The sequence below is a fragment of the Capricornis sumatraensis genome, chromosome 7 (assembly GCF_032405125.1).
Source record: "Capricornis sumatraensis isolate serow.1 chromosome 7, serow.2, whole genome shotgun sequence".
NCBI lineage: Eukaryota > Metazoa > Chordata > Mammalia > Artiodactyla > Bovidae > Capricornis > Capricornis sumatraensis.
Genome location: NC_091075.1, coordinates 9,604,679 through 9,623,756, shown reverse-complemented (window position 1 = coordinate 9,623,756; position 19,078 = coordinate 9,604,679). Strand labels below are relative to the sequence as shown.

Below are 19,078 nucleotides of genomic sequence, written 5' to 3'. Positions count from 1 at the left end.
TTCTATTCCCAAGAAAAAAATAACAAAGGTAAAATACTCATTACTTGAGAGTGACTTGAGGCAGGCTGGACAGAGTAAATGAAATACACTGCATTTCAAATATGTCAAAGATGTGGTAGAGGTTCTATGAAAAAGCAAAAGACCCAATTAATAGCCTCTAAACTGTGTTCCTTCCTTAAGGGAGGACAATAGAGGGGAGATCAGAAGCCCGGGACAGTGACTCTGGAGAAAATTATCTATGTTACAGTGCAGCCTTAAAACATCATTTGAGTGTTTTATTTTCTTCCTTATGTATCTCCATATTTTCCATTGTTTACAACCATTATTTTAATGATCACAAAAATCTTTAATTAAACTAATCAGAAAAATTAATGTAATAAATTCAAGAACCAAAACAAAACAAAAAAACACTAACTAGGAAACCATGATGTAAAACAAACTAGGTTTCCCAGCTAATTTTTGAGTTCATTAAAAATTAAGATGATATTTATAAATACACACAGTCCTTCAGCCTATTTCCTGGTGCCCTGGAATGTACTGGCTTTCAGGGGAATACCAAAGAAATGGATAACTCTGCCCTTCAAGAGATTGTCTAATACCAGGGAGAGCAACATAAAACTCATGGTTTGTTAAAGGCTAAGGAGGACGTCAAGGCTGTATATCGTCACCCTGCTTCTTTAACTTATATGCAGAGTCCACCACGAGAAACGCTGGACTGGAAGAAACACAAGCTGGAATCAAGATTGTCGGGAGAAATATCAATAACCTCAGATATGCAGATGACACCACCCTTATGGCAGAAAGTGAAGAGGAACTAAAAAGCCTCTTGATGAAAGTGAAAGTGGAGAGTGAAAAAGTTGGCTTAAAGCTCAACATTCAGAAAACAAAAATCATGGCATCTGGTTCCATCACTTCATGGGAAATAGATGGGGAAACAGTGGACACAGTGTAAGACTTTATTTTTGGCAGCTCCAAAATCACTGCAGTTGGTGATTGCAGCCATGAAATTAAAAGACACTTGCTCCTTGGAAGAAAAGTTATGACCAACCTAGATAGCATATTCAAACCCAGAGACATTACTTTGCCGACTAAGGTCCGTCTAGTCAAGGATATGATTTTTCCAGTAGTCATGTATGGATGTGAGAGTTGGACTGTGAAGAAGGCTGAGCGCTGAAGAATTGATGCTTTTGAACTGTGGTGTTGGAGAAGACTCTTGAGAGTTCCTTGGACTGCAAGGAGATCCAACCAATCCATTCTGGAGATCAACCCTGGGATTTCTTTGGAAGGAATGATGCTAAAGCTGAAACTCCAGTACTTTGGCCACCTCATGCGAAGAGTTGACTCATTGGAAAAGACTCTGATGCTGGGAGGGATTGGGGGCAGGAGGAGAAGGGGACGACAGAGGATGAAATAGCTGGATGGCATCACTGACTCGATGGACGTGAGTCCAAGTGAACTCCTGGAGTTGGTGATGGACAGGGAGGCCTGGCGTGCTGCGATTCATGGGGTCGCAAAGAGTTGGACACGACTGAGCGACTGAACTGAACTGAACTGAATAAGTGCTATGTAAATTTGATAAAATTGTGTGTTCCCTTCCCTTTCATTATGAAAAGTATGTCCACACCAGCCCTGGCAGTTCATTTGTAGTAAGAGTCCCAGTTTTACTACTTTCTTACCACCTGACCACAGAATAAATTTGTGGAATAGGGGCTCTCTGATATAATACATCAATTTATTAGGTTATTTTATGCAAAGTTGTTTGACCTACATAGCAGCAATCCCCAATAAACACTGAATTGATCCTATGTCTGATCCGTATCCAAACATTCCTAAACCTATTTAGCTAATCTGATTGCATTCATATAAAATTTGTCTGTTTTTCATAGAAAAACAGCAAATAAAAAGTACCACCTGACTAACTCAATCCCTGGATTTAGCTACTAGAGATCAACCCTGGGATTTCTTTGGAAGGAATGATGCTAAAACTGAAACTCCAGTACTTTGGCCACCTCATGCGAAGAGTTGACTCATTGGAAAAGACTCTGATGCTGGGAGGGATTGGAGGCAGGAGGAGAAGGGGACGACCAAGGATGAGATGGCTGAATGGCATCACGGACTCGATGGACGTGAGTCTGAGTGAACTCCGGGAGATGGTGATGGACAGGGAGGCCTGGCGTGCTGCGATTCATGGGGTCGCAAACAGTCAGACACGACTGAGCGATTGAACTGAATTGAGCTTGAATAGACAAAAAATTGAGTCAGGCAATTCTATTGTATAAAAAGAATTACTTGTTAGGTTATAAAAGATTGGTTCTTTGACCGCAAACATCATTTTGTGACACATAACATTTGGATGAAAAACTCATTTTTACTGGTCAATAGTCCATATTTCTTTCTGGAAAACAATCCCCTCTATCTCCAAAAATGACATTTTGAAGTATACTAAATGATTACTGTATGCCAGATGCTGGTCTAAGAGCTTCAAATGTATTAACTCTTTCAGTCCTCCCTACAACCTCATGATGTTATTATCCACTGTTTACAGATAAGGAAACTGAGGTGCAGAAGTTAAACAATTTGCCCAGCATTGGAAATGGCAACCCACTCAAGTGTTCTTGCCTGGAGAATCTTAGGGATGGGGAAGCCTGGTGGGCTGCTGTCTATGGGGTCGCACAGAGTCGGACACGACTGAAGCGACTTAGCAGGAGCAGCAGATGGTAAAATGTGTCTGGCTTTAGAGCAGACTCTGAAACACTTTGCTTTCTTTCAGTCTCGTGGGGCATTTTCAGTGAGGTGTCTATGGCACATTAATATATAGTCTGTCTAAAACATGCTCATCATCAATTTCCTTCTACAATAAACTTTTCTCTCTTGACTTCCCTATTTCTTTCAGCCTGAATTCATATTTATTCTTATTAATACCTGCCTATTTTGCAAACAGGGTAACATGAAAGGAAAAATCCTACTTTGGGAGCCATAAATCTCAAGATTCTGGCCCTTACTCACAGTATAACTTAGGGACTTTGAGTAATCTCAGAGAGCCTAACTTTCTCATCTGTTAAATAAGGCCTCTTTTCTGCTCAATAATTTGACACACCAATAATGTTAGGTCAAGGCTGTATATTGTCACCTTGCTTATTTAACTTCTATGCAGAGTACATCATGAGAAACGCTGGACTGGAAGAAATACAAGCTGGAATCAAGATTGCCAGGAGAAATATCAATAACCTCAGATATGCAGATGACACCACCCTTATGGCAGAAAGTGAAGAGGAACTAAAAAGCCTCTTGATGAAAGTGAAAGAGGAGAGTGAAAAAGTTGGCTTAAAGCTCAACATTCAGAAAACAAAGATCATGGCATCTGGTCCCATCACTTCATGGGAAATAGATGGGGAAACAGTAGAAACAGTGTCAGACTTTATTTTGGGGGCTCCAAAATCACTGCAGATGGTGATTGCAGCCATGAAACTAACAGACGCTTACTCCTTGGAAGGAAAGTTATGACCAACCTAGATAGTATATTCAAAAGCAGAGACATTACTTTGCCGATTAAGGTCCCTCTAGTCAAGGCTATGGTTTTTCCTGTGGTCATGTATGGATGTGAGAGTTGGACTGTGAAGAAGGCTGAGCACTGAAGAATTGATGCTTTTGAACTATGGTGTTGGGGAAGACTCTTGAGAGTTCCTTGGACTGCAAGGAGATCCAACCAGCCCATTCTGAAGGACATCAATCCTGGGATTTCTTTGGAAGGAATGATGCTAAAGCTGAAACTCCAGTACTCTGGCCACCTCATGCGAAGAGTTGACTCTTTGGAAAAGACTCTGACGCTGGGAGGGATTGGGGGCAGGAGGAGAAGGGGACGACAGAGGATGAGATGGCTAGATGGCATCACGGACTCGATGGACGTGAGTCTGAGTGAACTCTGGGAGATGGTTATGGACAGGGAGGCCTGGCGTGCTGCAATTCATGGGATCACAAAGAGCTGGACACGACTGAGCGACTGAACTGAACTGAACTGAACTGAATAATGTTTGTAAAATATTTTTTAAGTTAATATGCAATAAAATGAGAACAAATAAATATTTTAAAAGAGTATGAGAAGAATTTTTATTTTGACCACTGAATAATATGGTTCTGTAAGATAATTTTATAGCCAAAAAAAAACCTATTGTTCAAAATTTTAAATTCTTATGTATATTATGGCATATCCACAGAATAAAATATGATGTCACAGTTCCATGAGCAGCTACACTTTTAAGAGTTCTGAAAGACATAGGAAATGCTTCAATGTTAAGTGCACAAAAAGAACCCCAATTAAAATGTCTCTACATGAAACTTCACTGCATATGTATGCATTCTCAAGTTCAATTTGCTAACACTTGGCTGCTTCCTTTCCTCATCCTCATGTTTCTCTAAGTTCTGGGTTAATCAAATTTAAATATCTTAAGTACAGTTATTCCTTTTGTGTTTTAGGAAGCTTGCCAGCTACCAAAATCTACAGCCACCATTAAAAGATGAGGGTCCACAAAGACAGCATCTCACAAAGAAACTGTAACCAGTACTCCAGGGAGGCATAATATAGTTTCCCTTTGGGAATTCAACAAAGCAAGTACCACTGAGATGAAACATGTAACATTAAAAATTATTTCATCTGAAAGTACTGTGCCTTTAAGTGAGCAAAACAAATTCTAGAGGAAGAGCAGTTGCAGAATACTGCTATGCTGCAAGCTTATGAGAGAAGCATAAAATCAAAGGAAAGAAAAACAAAGCAAACGAACAGCATCAGCTCAGAGCCTATGGTACTTACAATAAAAAAAACTCCACCAAGCTACATTGTTGGTTATTACACAGGCTTGTGGAAGATCCTTGCTGTCTTGAATATTTGAAGATAGTTTTCCTTTTCACCATTTCTCTAAACACAAATCTCTTCATATAAAAGATAGCAATGAGCAAATGCTTGAGAAAGATGTAAACACTTTACTCAACCCACACATATGTTCAACATTAATACAGTCTTCCTTGTGATTCTATCTCTACATTCTTTCCAGGTAGTAGACTATTGTTTGTCAACACAGTCTTTGTTTAAGAACTGTTTATCTAAGTGGAAAAAAAAAAAAAATCTTGGCTCTCAAGAAAGAACTCTACATTACAACATGAATTTTTAGAATCACTTTTACAACTATGAAAGTGAAACTGTTAGTTGCTCAGTGGTATTCAACTCTTCGCGACCCTATGGACTATATATAGCCTGCCAGGCTCCACTGTCCATGGAATTCTCCAGGGAAGAATACTGGAGTGGGTAACCATGTCCTCTTCCAGGGGATCTTCCCAACCCAGGAATCGAACCCACGTCTCTTGAGTATCCTGCATTAGCAAGTGGGTTCTTTACCAGTAGCGCCACCTGGGAAGCAAATACTTGAGTGATGTTTATCTAATCAAACTTTTGGATCTAGCTTCCCATTTCAGAAGTTACAAGAACCAGAGGAGTAAGCTAACTGACACCAGGAGAAAGAAATGAGACCAATCCAGAAGGTAGGATATTTTACAAAACAACTGGTGTTCTCTTTGGTCCCTGCAACAAGTCAGTGTCAGGACAAACAAGAGAATGTTCTGGATTAAAAGACTGGGGATATAACATTCAGATGCACCACAAGGCCCTGGGCTAAGTTCTGCTACAGAGAAACCATCTGCCAAGGACATGGTGGGAACACCTATGGAAATTTGAATATGACAGGATATCAGACAATGTAAGAATGATTACCTCTTACATTAGTTGTGATGATAATTTGGCTATGTAGGACAATGTTCTTATTTTTTAAAGCGGCACACTTAAGTATTTAGAGGTAAAATGTTGAAAAAACATTATTTTGTTTTAAAATACTTTAATATTAACCTACAGTTTTGAAAAAGTGGGGGAGGGGAGTCAGTTGCAAAAACAATTGCAAAAAAATTGCGGTTCAAGGTTCAAAACTCATGCTCCAGCATCAAAGACTACGCTTAACTGGACAAAGTGAAACAAGAACTGAGAAGTTTTCATTTTGAGACGTCTCCACATCAACCCACCACTACCTGCCACAACATGGCTAAATAATGTTTTTTCAAATTTAAAGTAAAATATCAACTTACAGAAGATCTGCCAGTATAATTTGAGAGAAACTTTTAGGCCTGCTATACCAATGTTCAAAATCACTAAAGACAAGGATCAGAGGATACAAAATTATAACATTTTATTCCAAAGTAACCATAACTGAAGCAACATATAATATTGGTTTTCTGTCTTCATTCCACAAGCTTCATTGCCATATCCTGCACAGGAATTATTTCCTTTGAACATTAATAAACATTCTTTGTTCTAAGCACAACCTAACAAATAAGGAAGCAATGGTCAAAAGTTTAGACAATATTTGGGGGAAAGAAGTTGAACTTCAGTTAAAACCTCACAACTAGTTTCATCATAGGACTTTGGTAAGTAACTGTGGTTGACCGTGCTAGTTACTACCTGGGAGTCCTATAAAGGCTCCTGATAAAAAGTGGTAAAAGGCTTAAGATTCTTAAGGATACAAAATCAGTTGAATTCAGATACAAACAGGTTAGATCTATAGGTATACAGACATTCTCTTCAAGGAGACTACAGCCAAATACAATGATCAAAAAGGTGGCTTTTTCTATTTGTTCAAAGAAATGTGCAATTTAAACATACCTACCTTTGGGTATGGAAGTAATAAACTTAGAAATGTAAGCAAAACAAAACAAGAACAACCAACCTCAGACCCAGCTGCCTGCAGACCACTTCCGCATCCGCATCATCCCACTGGTCGTCACAGACTGTCCCCCACTGACCGGCATGGTAGACCTCCACTCGGCCCTCACGCACACTGCTCCCCCCAACAAGGCGCAGGATGGGGAATCCAGGGCCTGCAATATGAAATTAACAACAAATTAAACCTACACATTTACACTGAGAAGATCAGTGTAGAAGATCAGGTATATTCTATTTGTTTGCCATTCTCAATCATAAGGTTATATTTAATAAGCCACTTCAGCAATATGGACATATCCACGCATGTCTAATATATTTTATGATAATCTCAACTGATTAAAACCCTCCAACTTGAATTACACTCATACAAATAGCTGTCAAGAGGAAGCAGTCTAAATTCACTTTTCCCCGAGCACCTCAGAAACCAGAAAAGACACACTCAAAAACTGCAGTTATTGGAAATCCATTTGATTTTGATGGTATTGTGGGGGGTAGCATTGATTTTTTTTGTTTACAGTAACTTGAGCATTACCAACATGTAATTATTAAGAATGGCACTTATATCTATGACACACTTGCTTTCAGAATAGAAATATTTTTACACTTGTAGAGATCAAGTCAAAGTTTACATTATCACATTATAAGAAGCTGGTGGACATCACAGCCAGTACCTTCAAAAAAACAATACTGAAGATTCATTTGTGTATGAATCAGTTCATTCTCTGTGAAGAATACCAGAGGCTTCCCCATGCAAATTCCCTATTATAGTCTACAATACCTTTATCTAGTTTCATCAGTTTTTAAATTTTTCTCTCTTTTTCTTAGTCTAGAATTGAGGACACAGGGAACACCTTTCCCTTTCACTCAAGTACTTCAGATACCCAGCTATGTAGAAGGCATGTAATAAATATTTGTTGACTGACTGGATTGGCAAGCAATGACTAAAAGCCTAGAAAGAATATCCCAAACAATGAAAAATAACTATCGATATCCATCCCTTCAATTCTGTTTCTTACACAGCTATTAGGCAGAGAGGCACTGCACAAATGCTACCCCTTAAGAAGTATATTGCCTTGGGATATGGACAACATGAGCACAGACGGGAGACCACTGGGAAGACCCTGCAGGGGTTCAGGTGCAAAAGGTGCTTGTCCACCACTGGGGGAAATTAGGGCATCTCTTCTAAAGAAGCTGTAGCTAATAAGGCCAAGATGATGGATGGGACTTCATAAGTTAGACATGGGGGATGTGCAGTTCAGACAAAATGAACCGAATGAACAAAAGCATAGAAGCACAAAGCTGTATGTGTTTGGGAAACAGGCCCTCTAATTTTTCTGGAATAAAGAATGTGAGATGGTCAAAGGTTCAGAACAGGCTGGGTCCCTATTAGGAAATTTAGTTTTATCTTTTGCCAAATACTCATCATTTATCCACATGAAATATGCTTCTAATTCCTTCACAGTATAAGCAGCTATCAATAAACGGTATTTGGACATTCATATTTATATTCAAATATCACACCAGAGAAGAGATTTAGATTAGTGAACATGTACATCTACTCATATTCTGATATTTGTAACACAGTTTTTTTATATAAGTCAACTAGCACTTGTAATTTGGAAAAGGATAAAGGTAGGTTTAATAAACATAACTGTCCTCAACATTATATAGCAGCTTCTTATAATTAATGATTGCTCAATTATGATAAGAAACCTAAATTTACATGTTATTATGTTTATTTTTCTTTTAAGAAGCTTGAAAAATATAGAAACAAACCAATGGAAACGACATAAATTTCTTAAATTATTATATCCTTCTCTGCCTCTCCTCTCCCCACCCCCATGGTAAGCTTGGAGAAAACAGAAAAACAAAAAAATTTAAGAGGACATTTAAAATTATCTTCAATCTAGAAACATTATGGCATAATTACCTTACATTTTTTAAAATGTTGTGCTTTATTTTTAAATGGAGTTTTTACACTGGTTGTATAAGCATTTGTGAAAATATTAAGAAGCTCAAAGACAAAATTTAGTCACCATCTCACATCTTCCCAACAAATACATGCACAAAAAAAAAAATCATTTGAAAGACATTTCAGTGAAGTAGTTGACTCATACTTAACTTATGGATAAATAAAACTCCCAGACATTTTCATTTATATCAATATTTCCTATGTCCAATACTCAGATACGATCTTCTACTTTGTAAGTGTTGGAAAAGTGCCACATGCCCAGATGCTAAATGTAAATTTGAAACTAAAAGAAAGTGTTAATATTAAAGGTCTGCTGCTGTGCCTTAAGATAGACTCAGTGTTTGCTGCTCTGAGCTATTTGTTTTCATATTCTCATTTAATTTACCATAAAAGCATATTTTTTCATTCCCACTTCTAATTTTATCTCAACCTTTGATATATATATGCTTACACCAACCTTAAATTTATCTTTGCAGCCAGAGTATAAACAAGTGGATAGATTATAGAGAATGGAGAGCTTTTTTTTAAAAAATAGAGAGTAGACAGAGATCCTGAAAAAAATGTTTTCAAAATTTTACTTACTTCACTACTTGAAAAATGTTAACATATTTTACCAGTTAGGTTGAACACAGAATACAAGCAATATCTACAAAAAGCAGTGTACCATTGAGCCCGATTCAGAGCATCCCTGATGTAGCAAAATGTAAACATGTATTTGCCAAAGGTAGGATTACCAAGTGGAGAAGGCAATGGCACCCCACTCCAGTACTCTTGCCTGGAAAATCCCATGGACGGAGGAGCCTGGTGGGCTGCAGTCCATGGGGTCGCAAAGAGTCGGACACGACTCTGCGACTTCCCTTTGACTTTTCACTTTCATGCATTAGAGAAGGAAATGGCACCCCACTCCAGTGTTCTTGCCTGGAGAATCCCAGGGACGGGGAGCCTGGCGGGCTGCCATCTATGGGGTCGCAAAGAGTCAGACATGACTGAAACAACTTAGCAGCAGCAGCAGGATTACCAAGGGGTAGAGAGGCAAAGGAAGAAAAGGAAAAACTTACAAGACATAAAAGATTTAGAATGCACCTTGCACCCACAAAAGGACTGCAGCTCTCCAAGCACGCCCTTGTATGAGATCTTGTGCCACTTCCACTGGGTCTTCCAGTCAGTTCACAGGAACCACCCTAGCTTGGATCTTCCTATGTTTTGCAGAGGGAGCATGTCAATTCCTTCCCTGATACTTGTACTCAATCAGAAACCATTGCCCTCGGCTGTGTGCTGGCATTCTAAGACCTGGGACATCTGATCACGCTGCTATCTCCAAGAAAATCCAAAAAGGTGTAATAGCCACAGGTTGTGGTCACATGTTAAAACAACCATGGACTCCAGAAAACCCACCCACCATTGTGAAACTAACAGCCTAGAAAGAATATCCCAAACAAGGGAAAATAACTAGCAAAGGGAGCTTCTCCCACTGCTTCCGTTCACATGATCATACACACATCTGTATACTAAAACCATATACTCATCACCAATGCTGCAGATGGTGACTGCAGCCATGAAATTAAAAGACGTTTCCTCCTTGGAAGGAAAGTTATGACCAACCTAGATAGCATATTAAAAACCAGGGACATTACTTTGCCAACAAAGGTCTGTCTAGTCAAGGCTATGGTTTTTCCACTGGTCATGTATGGATGTGAGAGTTGGACTATAAAGAAAGCTGAGTGACAAAGAATTGATGCTTTAGAACTGTGGTGTTGGAGAAGACTCTTGACAGTCCCCTGGACTGAAAGGAGGTTCGACCAGTCCATCCTAAAGGAGATCAGTCCTGAGTGTTCACTGGAAGGACTGATGTGGAAGCTGAAGGTCCAATACTTTGGCTACCTGATGTGAAGTGCTGACTCATTTGAAAAGACCCTGATGCTGGGCAAGACTGAAGGCAAGAGGAGAAGGGGACGACACAAGATGAGATGGTTCAATGGCATCACTGACTCAATGGAGATGAGTTTGAGTAAATTCCGGGAGTTGGTGATGGACAGAGAGGCCTGGTATGCCACGGTCCATTGTGTTGTGAACAGTCAAACACGACTGAGCGACTGAACTGAACTGAATGCCTAGGACATCATGTATAGAAGGAGCCCTTATCCAAGGTACCGATTTGTTTTATGAACAAAGTTATTAGAACACTAATAACTATGATTCTATTCTATTCTATAAAGTGAAAATATTTTGTTGTAGTTGCTGTATTTTATTTTTGGTTTCAAGATGATTTTTAACTTGATTCCATCACAATTTTTCATTACCCAAATAAGTGTTTCATATACAGTATAGAACAATTCTATAAACAAATTAGATTAAAACAGAAAATATGTGAAGTGAGGTCAGGGCTTCCCAGGTAGGCCAGTGGTTAAGAGTTTGCCTTGCAATGCAGGGGACACCAGTTCAATCCCTGGTCTGGGACGATCCCACATGCTAGGGGACAGTTAGGCCCAAGCTTCACAAATACTAAAGCCTGCATGCTCTAGAGCCTGTGCTCCACAGCAAGAAAAGCTACCTCAATGAGAAGCCCGTGCACTGCAACTAGACAGTAGCCCCTACTGACTGCAATGAGAGAGAGCCCGTGCACAGCAGTAAAGACTCGGTGCAACCCAAAAAATTTTAATCAATACAGTGAAAATGAGTATACTACCCAAAGCAATCTACAGATTCAATGCGATCCCTATCAAGCTACCAACAGTATTTTTCACAGAGCTAGAACAAATAATTTCACAATTTGTATGGAAATACAAAAAAACTCGAATAGCCGAAGCAATCTTGAGAAAGAAGAACGGAACTGGAGGAATCAACCTGCCTAATTTCAGGCTCTACTACAAAGCCACAGTCATCAAGACAGTATGGTACTGGCACTGGCACAAAGACATAAATATAGATCAATGGAACAAAATAGAAAGCCCAGAGATAAATCCACACACATATGGACACCTTATCTTTGACAAAGGAGGCAAGAATATACAATGGAGAAAAGACAATCTCTTTAGCAAGTGGTGCTGGGAAAACAGGTCAACCACTTGTAAAAGAATGAAACTAGAAAACTTGCTAACACCATACACAAAAGTAAACTCAAAATGAATTAAAGATCTGAACGTAAGACCAGAAACTATAAAACTCCTAGAGGAGAACATAGGCAAAACACTCTCCGACATACATCACAGCAGGATCCTCTATGATCCACCTCCCAGAATATTGGAAATAAAAGCAAAAATAAACAAATGGGACCTAATTAAAATTAAAAGCTTCTGCACAACAAAGGAAACTATAAGCAAGGTGAAAAGACAGCCTTCAGAATGGGAGAAAATAATAGCAAATTAAGCAACTGACAAACAACTAATCTCAAAAATATACAAGCAACTCCTGCAGCTCAATTCCAGAAAAATAAAAGACCCAATCAAAAAATGGGCCAAAGAACTAAATAGACATTTCTCCAAAGAAGACATACAGATGGCTAACAAACACATAAAAACATGCTCAACAGCACTCATTATCAGAGAAATGCAAATCAAAACCACAATGAGGTACCATTTCACGTCAATCAGAATGGCTGCTATCCAATAGTCTATAAGCAATAAATGCTGGAGAGGGTGAGGAGAAAAGGGAACCCTCTTACACTGTTGGTGGGAATGCAAACTAGTACAGCCACTATGGAGAACAGTGTGGAGATTCCTTTAAAAACTGGAAATAGAACTGCCTTATGATCCAGAAATCCCACTGCTGGGCATACACACTGAAGAAACCAGAATTGAAAGAGACACGTGTACCCCAATGTTCATCACAGCACTGTGTATAATAGCCAGGACATGGAAGCAACCTAGATGTCCATCAGCAGATGAACAGATAAGAAAGCTGTGATACATATACACAATGGAGTATTACTCAGCCATTAAAAAGAATACATTTGAATCAGTTCTAATGAAGTGGATGAAACTGGAACCTATTATACAGAGTGAAGTAAGTCAGAAAGAGAAACACCAATACAGTATACTAAAACATATATATGGAATTTAGAAAGATGGTAACGATAATCCTGTATGCAAGACAGCAAAAGAGACACAGATGTATAGAACAGTCTTTTGGACTCTGTGGGGGAGGGAGAGGGTGGGATGATTTGGGAGAATGGCATTGAAACATGTATAATATCATATATGCCAGTCCAGGTTCAATGCAGGATACAGGATGCTTGGGGCTGGTGCACTGGGATGACCCAGAGGGATGGTACAGGGAGGGAGGAGGGAGGGTGGTTCAGGATGGGGAACACGTGTACACCCGTGGTGGATTCATGTTGATGTATAACAAAACCAATACAATGTGTAATTAGCCTCCAATTAAAATAAATAAATTTAAATTAAAAAAAATAGATTTCAAATGTTAATCGAACTGTTAGATGAATTCCTTTGAAGACTAATTAGATTGTTGATAGACCATGATGATTTAGACTCAAGTCTGTATTTAAAAGCTTAGGAAAACATTTAACTAAGACACGTTTTTCATCTGGAATGCTGAAAACAGAATAAAAGTAAAGCAAGAGAATAATTTTTTTTTTTTTTTTTACCATGGGAAAAGCTACACAGGACAGCAGCTGCCATCTTCTCAGAACACACCCCACCCTGCCAGATGTCTCTTTCACAAAGCAGTATATTTTCTTCATCTCCTTGGCAACGGACATTGCTCCAATAAACGGGAATAAGGCCCAGTTCAGAAAATGGGGTTTGTTTTGCGACTCCTTTTCCTCTGGAAGTACAATGCTCAAGGTTAGGTTGATCAAATGTACTAACTTTTATCAAAGCGCTAGGGTTTTATAAAATGGAAGAAATCAATAAAGGTGGATGTGGAAGAAAAAGACAAACAATGGATTATGTAAATTTCAAGGAAATCAGAACATTAGATCAGAAAGATTACCTATAGCAATCTTTCTAATTAACCTTGAATAACTAATGCTAGGCATGTGCCTTTATCTACAGCTGATTTTACAAGAAAATGGGCAAATACTACAGACATAAAACAGGAGTCTGGATGGTTATGTGGAAGAAGTGTGTCTGTCCTGTGATCTAGGGGGACTTGGATTCCAGTCAGCTGCAAATTACTCTAACATGTCTCTAAGTCCTTCCTTCTGATACATGAAAGAAGTCTGGATGCTTGAAGAGTCTTTCCTACTGCAATATTTTACGCTGTCATTTCTGAAACAATTATTATTACCACACCTAGGCAAGGTAATATCGAGAGACAATCCATTCCCATTAAAAAAAATTTTACGTATATATAATAGTATTTGCTAGTAAGACTTTGAAATCAATTAAGATAACTCATCTAGTCTACATACTTTTAACCTCTGATAGGTACAATACTGAAATTAAATTTTTAAAAGATTAAATGCTTATCTGAATAACATGATGATCTCTAGAACTGTCTCCATGCGACAGCTTCCATTAAGCCAACAATAAATATTTGGGGTGTGTCTAAAATGTGAATCTCTCTTGACAGCAATAAAGCCAGGTTGCTCTGCCCTTATTTGAAATTCTCTTTTATTAATGGACTACCAAGAGATGACAGAAGGAATCAGATCAGCTTATTTGAAGTTTATGTTTGCAGAAAGGTAGTTTACATTCTTTTATCAATCAAGAGAATCTCTGTAATTCACATCTCCACTACAGAGCTTGTTTTTAATTGGCGTATAGTTGATTTACAATGTTGTGTCTGCTGTACAGCAAAGTGAATCAGTTATGCATATACACATACCCATTCTTTCCGCTGTACATAGAAGTGAATCAGCTATGCATATACATATATCCATTCTTTTTTAGATTATTTTCCCATATAGGTCATCACAGAGCACTGAGTAGAGTTCCCTGTGCTATAAAACAGGTACTTCTTAATTATCTATTTTATAATAGTAGTGTGTATATATGAATCCCAATCTCCCAATTTATCCCTCCCTACTGTTCCCCCTTAGTAATCATAAGATTGTTTTCTACCTCTGTAACTGTATTTTGTAAATAAATTCATTTGTACCATTTTCGTTTTTTCTTATGTCAGTCTCATAGAAAATTTCATTCTTCCCTGATTTTCAGGGATAATAAAAGCACGGGGAGAAAGGTACATGAAGGAAGACACTGACACCAGCCGACAAATTTGTTACACCGTCAGGCTGTCAAAGAAAAAGCACCAAGCCAACATTCTTTGTGACTTGCCCACCAGCCAAGGACTGTTTGCCAGACAAAATACCAGAGATGAAATCAGTAATTAACATGCTAACACCATAACTCTTTGTAGGCTCTCCCCTTCCTCTTGCTTTTACCCTGATTTATTCCAACCCTCATTGTAAAAACTTAGTTAAGTTGTTGCTTAAAACTAATCGTTTAGTTAACTAATCGTTGTTTAGTTGTTAAGTCGTGACTCTGCAATCCCATGGACTGTAGCCCACCAGGTTCCTCTGTCCATGGAATTTCCCATCAAGAAAACCAGAGTGGGTTGCCACTTCCTTCTCCAGAGGCTCTTCCTGACCTAGAGAGAAAACTTGAATCTCTTGCACTGGCAGGTGGATTCTTTACTGATAAGACACCAAGGGAAGCTTAATTAAGTATTGTTGTTGCTGTTGTTCAGTCGCTCAGTCATGTCCAACTCTTTGAGACCCCAAGGACTGCAGCACATCAGGCTTCCCTTTCCTTCACCATCTCCAGGAGCTTGCTCAAACTCATGTCCGTTGAGTCAGTGATGCCATCCAATCATCTCATCATCCCCTTCTCCTCCTGCCTTCCATCTTTCCCAGCATCAGGGTCTTTTCCAGTCAGTCAGCTCCTCACATCAGGTAGCCAAAGTACTGGAGCTTCAGCTTCAGCATCAGTCCTTCCAATAAATATTCAGGGTTGACTCCCTTTAGGATTGCCTGGTATGATCTCCTTGAATCTAAGGGACTCTCAAGTGTATTCTCCACACCACAGCTGGAAAGCATCAATTAAGTATTACATTAACCCTTAAGCCCTCAAGGTTAGCCTGTACTAAATACTAATTTCCCACCTTCCAAGTGAGAAGACAGGAAACGTGCAAATTAAAATTCTTACTGATCTGACTTAGTGGACTAATCTTTTCATTTGTGTCATCACATTAGATATTACCACTCATTGATTATTAATCCAAAATATTTGCAAATGGAAAGTTTTTCTTTCAGGCCTTTATTTTTTCATAGCAAGATATTTTCCAAGCTTTTTAAAGATCCTTGGTGATAAAGGTCAAGAAAAATATAGGGCATGTATATTTGGAAAAAATAAATGATACACAAAAACAGAACGATAACAACAAAACCAAAACCATTCATTCCAAAATGGAAACTTCTGCTCCTGGGAAACCCCTTGAAACAAAGCATAAAGGTACTGGGCATGGTGGGAGTCAGTGTACACCAGTCCATTTTAAGGAGAGTGCCTAGGGTCAGCCTGAAGGCATGAGGAGGAGAGGGTGAGAGAGGATGAGATGGTTGGATGGCATCGCTGACTCAACGGACATGAGTTTGGATAAACCCCAGGAGTTGGTGATGGACAGGGAAGCCTGGTGTGCAGCGGTCCATGGGGTCACAAAGAGTCAGACACGCCTGAGCAACTGAACTCAACTGAACTGAGGATGGGAGGAAGGGCCAGCAGCTTCCCAGGATGACGGGTGCTGCTGGGCCGAGGAAGTTGCCATTTCTTACAGAATCTTCTCGGTGCAGAAACCTATGTCCCAGGATATCACACCTTACCCAGCATGGGATGAAACTGCAAATGAACTTCACCTCCTACACACACACACAATAGTGGAATTTGTGGGTGGCTCAAGGTAGAAAGACAAAAGCAAATGACAGCAACCACAGGCTGCACAGGCTACTGGGAAAATGAAAATCTTAGGACCCAATTCTTTGTTTCCTGGCACTGAAGAATCCGATTGTTAAATCAAAGACCAAAAGATGCTTTTCTTTTTGGACCACTTAGCTTCTGCCCATTTCCTAGTCAATTCAGTTCAGCTCAGTTGCTTAGTCGTTACTCTTTGCAAATCCATGGACTATAGTGCGCCTGGCCTCCCTGTCCATTGACAACCTCCGGAGTTTACTCAAACTCACGTCCATTGAGTCGGTGATGCCAACTAAGCATCTCATCCTCTGTCGTCCCCTTCTCCTGCCTTCAATCTTTCCCAGCATCAGGGTCCTTTCAAATGAGTCAGCTCTGCACATGAGGTGGCCAAAGTATTGGAGTTTCAGCTTTAGCATCAGTCCTTCCAAAGAACACCCAGGACTGATCTCCTTTAGGATGGACTGGTTGGACCTCCTTGCAGTCCAAGGGACTCTCAAGAGTCTTCTCCAACACCACAGTTCAAAAGCATCAATTCTTTGGTGCTTAGCTTTCTTCACAGTCCAACTCTCACAGCCATACATGACTACTGGAAAAACCATAGCCTTGACTAGACGGACCTTTGTTGGCAACCACGCCTCCGCTGAAGACTCCTGGACACTTACGGGCAAGTCTGGGTCAGTGTCTTGTGGGGTCACTGCTCCTATCTCCTGGGTCCTGGTGCACACAAGGTTCTGTTTGTGCCCTCCAAGAGTCTGTTTCCCCAGTCCTGTGGAAGTTCTGGCGGCTCTATGGTGGGGTCAATGGTGACCTCCTCCAAGAGGGCTTATGCCACATCCAGGGCTGCGGCACCCAGAGCCCCCGCCCCTGCGGCAGGCCACTGCTGACCTGGACCTCTGCAAGAGACAGTCAAACACAGCCTGTCTCAGTCTCTGTGGGGTCTCTGGGTCCTGGTGTGCACAAGGTTTGTTTGAGCCCTCTGAGCGTCTCTGGCAGGTATTTCCTAGTCAGTAGGGGTAGTAACAAGTGAAGCGCATTTGTATATAAAGGAACTCACTCCTCCCATTGGGGGCCCTTTCTTTAAAAGTCTTCTGCAAGAAGGCAGTGAAGAATGTGAGAGAAGGAGAAGGAGGAGGTGACCTCTCCAAGGTAACGGCAGGGGGCCAGCACCCCCTTCAGGTATCAGCAGACAGATTCGGTCAAGGTCGAACAAACTCACCCCAGCTGCAGCTGGTGACAAATGACTGAAGCATCAGCGTCGTCCCAGTGGCTGCTACAAATGACGCCCCAGACTCCATTCTCATAGACTTCTACTGTGCCTTAAAAGGCGCTTTTGCCACCACAAAGCCGGACTGACCCTAAACGGAAAAGAATCCCCACATCCTTGAATAGAACATAACCCTTTGAACATACTGAACAAGTCCTCGGGTAACATGCTGAGAGAGCCAGGCTTTCACTGTTCACAGCAAGTCCTTCTTTCTTTAAATGAGGATTTAGCAGGCTCTTTTTTTTTAAATTAACATCCTGATGTCAATGCTAAGGATACTTTCTTTTTTAACCCAGGCAAACAGAAGTCCCAAGGGAAAAAGTGGAAGACTTTGACTAATGGCTGATATTGCATTCCACATATTTGATTACATCACATATGAAGTTCTTATCACTTATATATCACTTTCCATCTTCATGAGCGGTCATAGATTTAAAAAAAACAAAATCAGAAACAAACACAATACTGTTTATAAGTTACCTGTTATTGGCTGTTGTATCTTCCTTCTATCTGTTCTTCCACTAAAGAAGAATAAATGTTTTTCCCCTTTTAGCCTCTACCAGTAGTTGTGAGAAGTCTAAAGATAATGTCTAAAATTTCAGAAAGGTGTTAAGTGTCAGAATTATTGTCTAATCTTAGGCTTAAGGAAACTGCCCCTAGGGAGAGTGGTGTGGTGTAACTGAACAGCCCTTGAACTTCACTTCTCTTTACATAGCATCCCCACTCAGCTGCTCCACAGTCCATAATTTGAGTCATTCTTCTCAGTCTTAAAAGAGTCAAAAACATAAATTAGAGCATCCCTGGGAAGATAACATTTTAAGTCTTATCCCTTAACTGTGGATCAAAGTGGTTACTAGGCTTACTGTGGTGATTATTTCATAACATATGCAAATTCCAATCACCACGCAGTACATCTCAAACCAACATAATAGCGTACATCAAATATATTTCAGGCTTTTTTTAAGTGTGCATCAAAGGACTACATTTCTCTTCTCACTGGCACTTTTTAGAGTCAGTCCTGAGGCTGCAGTTGAGATATGCAGACGTAGAATCAAACTCAGACAACTCAAAAATTTCATAAAAGTCTGTGAAAAGTCACTTAAGATGACCTTTATTTCATAGGTAAAGAAGTTAAGAAATTAAATGTTACTAAAAATTTCTGGCACATTTTACGTATTTCAAAGTAATCTATGGCTTTATAATTATTTTTCAAA

General features: G+C 39.7%; 1 protein-coding gene across 1 annotated transcript in view; it reads right to left on the bottom strand.

Moving 5' to 3' along the window:
* PRSS12 (serine protease 12) overlaps positions 1-19,078 on the bottom strand; it is an 86,104-nt gene that overhangs the window by 52,493 nt on the left and 14,533 nt on the right. The window contains 3 exon segments of the mRNA XM_068975727.1: positions 6,765-6,915; positions 13,336-13,514; positions 17,817-17,955. Of these exon segments, the coding sequence (XP_068831828.1) occupies positions 6,765-6,915; positions 13,336-13,514; positions 17,817-17,955 (469 nt within the window).